A 4,120-nucleotide genomic window follows, 5' to 3' on the forward strand; every position below is an offset into this window, starting at 1 on the left:
AATGCACAATCCCACGCCCTCTTCCCGAACACATGGGAAGACCCCATGCCCAGCCTCCCTTCAGTCCTGCTGGGGACCCACCCCTGGGTCCAGGTTGAGCCCATGTTGAATCTCACATTCTATCCCCGGCTGCCTTCTTTCCCTAGCAGAGACCTTGGGGCCAAACAGGTCTGACTGGGTCACTGGCCCCGATTGTTCCCCATGGCCAGGGCCCACCCCTTTGCCATGTGATTTTGCAGCTGCTCTCACTACAGAGGCAGGTCCATCTCTTCCCCTGAGTCCGGGACCTCAGCAGATGTGACACCTGCAGGGGCTTCAAAGTGCATTTCCTTGTTTCTGCTTTTGTTTTTGCTTCTCTGCTACTACCGTAAAACCATGCCTGAGCTAGCCTGCTGGGAAACGAGAGCTCCATCACCCTGTCACTTTAGCCAACCACATGGCCTTTGTACGATGGGCTTGGCTCAGCCACCTGAGACCAGAGGCTCTGCCCAGCCAAGCTCAGCCAAAACTGCTGACCTGTAGGCCCACGTGCTAATTGTTTATTATTGTTTTGTGGTATTTTCTTATGCAATATCATCGTGACACTACAAAACAACACAGACGTGACCCACAAAAACTGAATGGACCAATATCCCATACACCACCACCTCACCAGAAACTGGGACTCTGATGTGAATGACCAATAAGCTTTTATTGTGTGAGCACTGAAAGGTCAGCTTTGCTTGTTGCTCCAGCACTGAGGATCCTCTTCTGACTGATACACAAGGAAGGAGATCACCGGCCCCCCGCCTGAGCAGAAGGGAGGCGGTAGATTAAATGAACTGTATTAACAGTCACTAGCCTGAAACCCACGCTATGGAAGGACTGGCCCATCTTCTGGAAGCCCATGGCCTGGTAGAGGCCCAGGGCAGACCGCTGCATTATGGTGGTGTCAAGGACAACTTCACCATACCCCTGGTCCCGGGCAAACTGGAGGACAGTCCTGATCAGGGCTTTTGCTATCCCTTGACCACGGTGCTCAGGGGACACAATGAGGTGAAACAGCTGCAACCGCTTCTCCTGCAAAGTGGGGTCGTCAACGGGCAGAGCTCCCACTGTGCCCACCACCCTCTTCTCAGACTCAGCCACCCAGAAGCAGGAGCCAGGCTCACTCAGGTAGGATTTGGTGATGTCAGCCATGTCTGTGCGCAAAGCCGTGTCTACGTACTCCCTCCAGGGACGTCCAGCAAGGAACCACAAGACAGGCAGGAGGGCGAGGCTGAAAGTGAGAGCCAGGAGCCAGGAGCCAGAGAGCAGGAGTAAGGCCAGGGGACCCCCGGATAAGAGCAAGACAGTCCGGGGCAGCTTCAGCATGTGGCGGAAAGTGGTGGGAATGTGCTCGGTCATCCCCCGGGAGAGCAAGCCCACCACCCACTTGCGGTCGCTCTCCTGGTATTTGCGGATGAGATAAGGAGCCATCGGGAGACCTCTGTGTCTTCAATCTCAGGGTCCAACAGAGACAGTCAGGAGTTCCTGCACGCCTTCCCGGCAGTCCTGGAGAAGAGACAGAAAGCCACGTGAGTGCCCCATGCCTCGAAGCCTCGCAGGAACGGGGAGATCCTGCTCAAGAAGGTGTCTTTCTGCTTTTGCTCAGGAGGAAGCAGCCACCGCCACTGGGAGAAGGTAGGGTCCAGAACACCAGCATTTAAATCCTGGTTCCATTGCTTTCTAGCTGTGTGACCTTGGGCATGCCACTTAACTTCTCTGAGCCTCTGTTTCTTTGTGTGTAGAACAGTGTAAAATAAAACCTCCCTTGTGGGACTGCTCTGAGGATGTAATAACTTTCAAAGAGCAGTGATATATAAACTACCTTCCCCTCCACCCTGTTTTCCCTTTTTCTGGCTCTCTCAGCTTCTTGGTACATTGGAGTGACACCTGCAGCAGCCAGGCTAATGTCCCCAGCCCTTTCGTCCCTCTCCAGGGCCCATACATGGCAGAAATCCTGTGCTCACAAGCACAAGTTTCAGCAAAGGCTCTTTCCCCCTTGGCTGCACATTTTTACGTTGCCATAAGATGCAAACACCAAGATTGGCCGGGCCTCAACATCCCGAGGAAGGTCCAACTCACAGCTCTGTCCTCCCACCCGCATCCCTCACCTGCCACCGCGGGAGCCTTGAGTGTCCGGCACAGCCTCAGCCCTCAGCCTCTCAGGGCTTCCAGGAGAGACTGTCCAGGGCCTGCCACACCTCCGGGACAGGCGTGGATGCTCAGTCCCCTCACTGGCTGGCTCCTGGCTGTGTTTGATAATCATCAACCCCAGGGTCAACGAGCTGGTCTGACTCAGCAGGGAGCCCAGTGTGCGTTCCCCTTTGTGGTCACCGGGAAATGTGCCTGGAGCGGGTGCCCAGGGAACAGCACGGGGGGCTCCCCTCCCTGACGCCTTAGACCCTCTCGCAGTGGCACTTAGGACCGGAGCCTGTCGCACTCGGCACGCCTGGTGCTCTCTGCGACCCATCCCAGTCCCCTGCACACAGCTGCTAGCGCCATTCACCCTCGGCTGGCTCATCGCCAGCCTGAGGCCAAGGCCCCTGGCTCGGCAACAAGGCCCCTCACAGCTAGGCTTCTTTCCACCAAAGCTTTACCTGGTCCACGGAAATCGACGTTGACAGTTCTTGCACTTACCTCACCCCCTTCCACCTTCCTTCATCCATTCATTCATTCCTTCATTCATTCACTCAGCAGTTGTGTCTGATGCATGCTTGATGTTCTGGGTGTCAAGTCCAGCTAGGAGCACCCCGACACACAGCTGACAGGCACAGCACGCTGTGCACCTGGTGTGTGTTCTGCTTGTTGCTCAGAGCCTGTGCCATACGAGCGGTTAAACATTTCCCACTGTCGAGGGAACAGTAAAACAGGCAAAAGCAAAACACCTGAAAAACACAGAACTTACAAGCTATCAAAGGAAGGTTTCCCTTCCAAAAGTTAGCTCCCACCTCTCCCCACGTGCTCTAAATTTGCAGACCAGATAAGGCTGAATATTCTCAGGGCTTCCTGAAGGGAGGGTCCCAAGTGCAAGCAGGCCTTTGTGTGTGATATTCAGTTCATGATCGTCGTGGGCCAGGCCGTGTGGGCACTTGGGGTGAAGCAGGGAAGCCGGCGGACGTGGGGTCCACGCTTCGGAGTTGCTCAGGAGCTCTCGGTGTCTGGGACACCGGAGGACACCTCTCCCGGCCATGACGACCACGACAAGGGCTTGGAGGGAGGCAGACGCGCTGGCTGCTCCCCAGGGAGGACCAGAAGGAGAGGGAGGCCTGAGCAAGGCAGGTGAGGGAGCGTTTCAGGCTGAGGGAACAGAAGCCTGGAGGCCCTGAGGTGGGACACAGGGAAAGCCTTCAGGGACGGATGGCCAACGTGGCCGTGGCTGGAGAGAGTGGGAGAGGGCAGCAGGGGCCTGGCCACGCAGGTTCTACCATCCTGGTGACATAGTCTGGACTATTCCAAGAGCGAGGGGAGGCCATGGGCACCTGCTGGGTGTGCGTGTGTGTGTTTGTGTGTGTGTGTGTGTGTGTGTGTGTGTGTTTGTGCTCCAGGGCACACACATCACTCTGGCTGCACGTGGAGAGTGCATTTGAGGAGGCAGGGTTGGAAGCAGGTACCCCCGGAGGTCCGTGCAGCATCCAGGTGACACAAAGGTCCCCAATGCAGGTGTGCAGGTGCCCTCTGGACCATGCTACCTGGCCAAGAGGGGCTCGTGGGAACTAAGTCAAGCCTTCCTCAGCTTGCCAGGCCATGAGCGTGGCACGGAGCTGAGTCTGGACAAAGGACACGGCACCTTCTTCCTGTTTGCACAAAGACATTATTTGCCCACTAAACTGTGCTCCCAGCAGGCCGCATTACTTGACCCCGTGCCTTATTTGGGATTCACAAAGGAGCCCTGTGGGCCCCCAGAGGCCCAGGACACAGCAGCAGTTTGACCAGAGGCAGGCGGTCAAGGTGGCGACACTGGGACCACTGGAGGTGCATTTGGTGGCAGAAATGGCAGGAGTTAGAATGATTCACCCGGGGATGAGGACAAGGAAAGGGTCAGAGATGACAGCCAGGTTTCTGGCCAGAGCGTCCACGAGGAGCCTGGAGCGACCAG

At 56.5% G+C, this 4,120-nt stretch overlaps 1 protein-coding gene across 1 annotated transcript; it reads right to left on the bottom strand.

Annotated features, from left to right (window-relative positions):
- Window positions 1-672: 672 nt before the first annotated feature.
- NAT8 (N-acetyltransferase 8 (putative)) lies at window positions 673-2,268 on the bottom strand. Its single transcript, XM_045549870.1, has 2 exons — window positions 2,136-2,268; window positions 673-1,533 (listed from the first exon to the last, which is right to left on the bottom strand). Exon 2 carries the CDS (start codon window positions 1,456-1,458, stop codon window positions 775-777), a length of 684 nt encoding a protein of 227 aa, XP_045405826.1. The 5' UTR covers window positions 1,459-1,533; window positions 2,136-2,268; the 3' UTR covers window positions 673-774.
- Between the last annotated feature and the right edge of the window lie 1,852 nt (window positions 2,269-4,120).

Source organism: Lemur catta, chromosome 4 (genome assembly GCF_020740605.2).
Source record: "Lemur catta isolate mLemCat1 chromosome 4, mLemCat1.pri, whole genome shotgun sequence".
NCBI lineage: Eukaryota > Metazoa > Chordata > Mammalia > Primates > Lemuridae > Lemur > Lemur catta.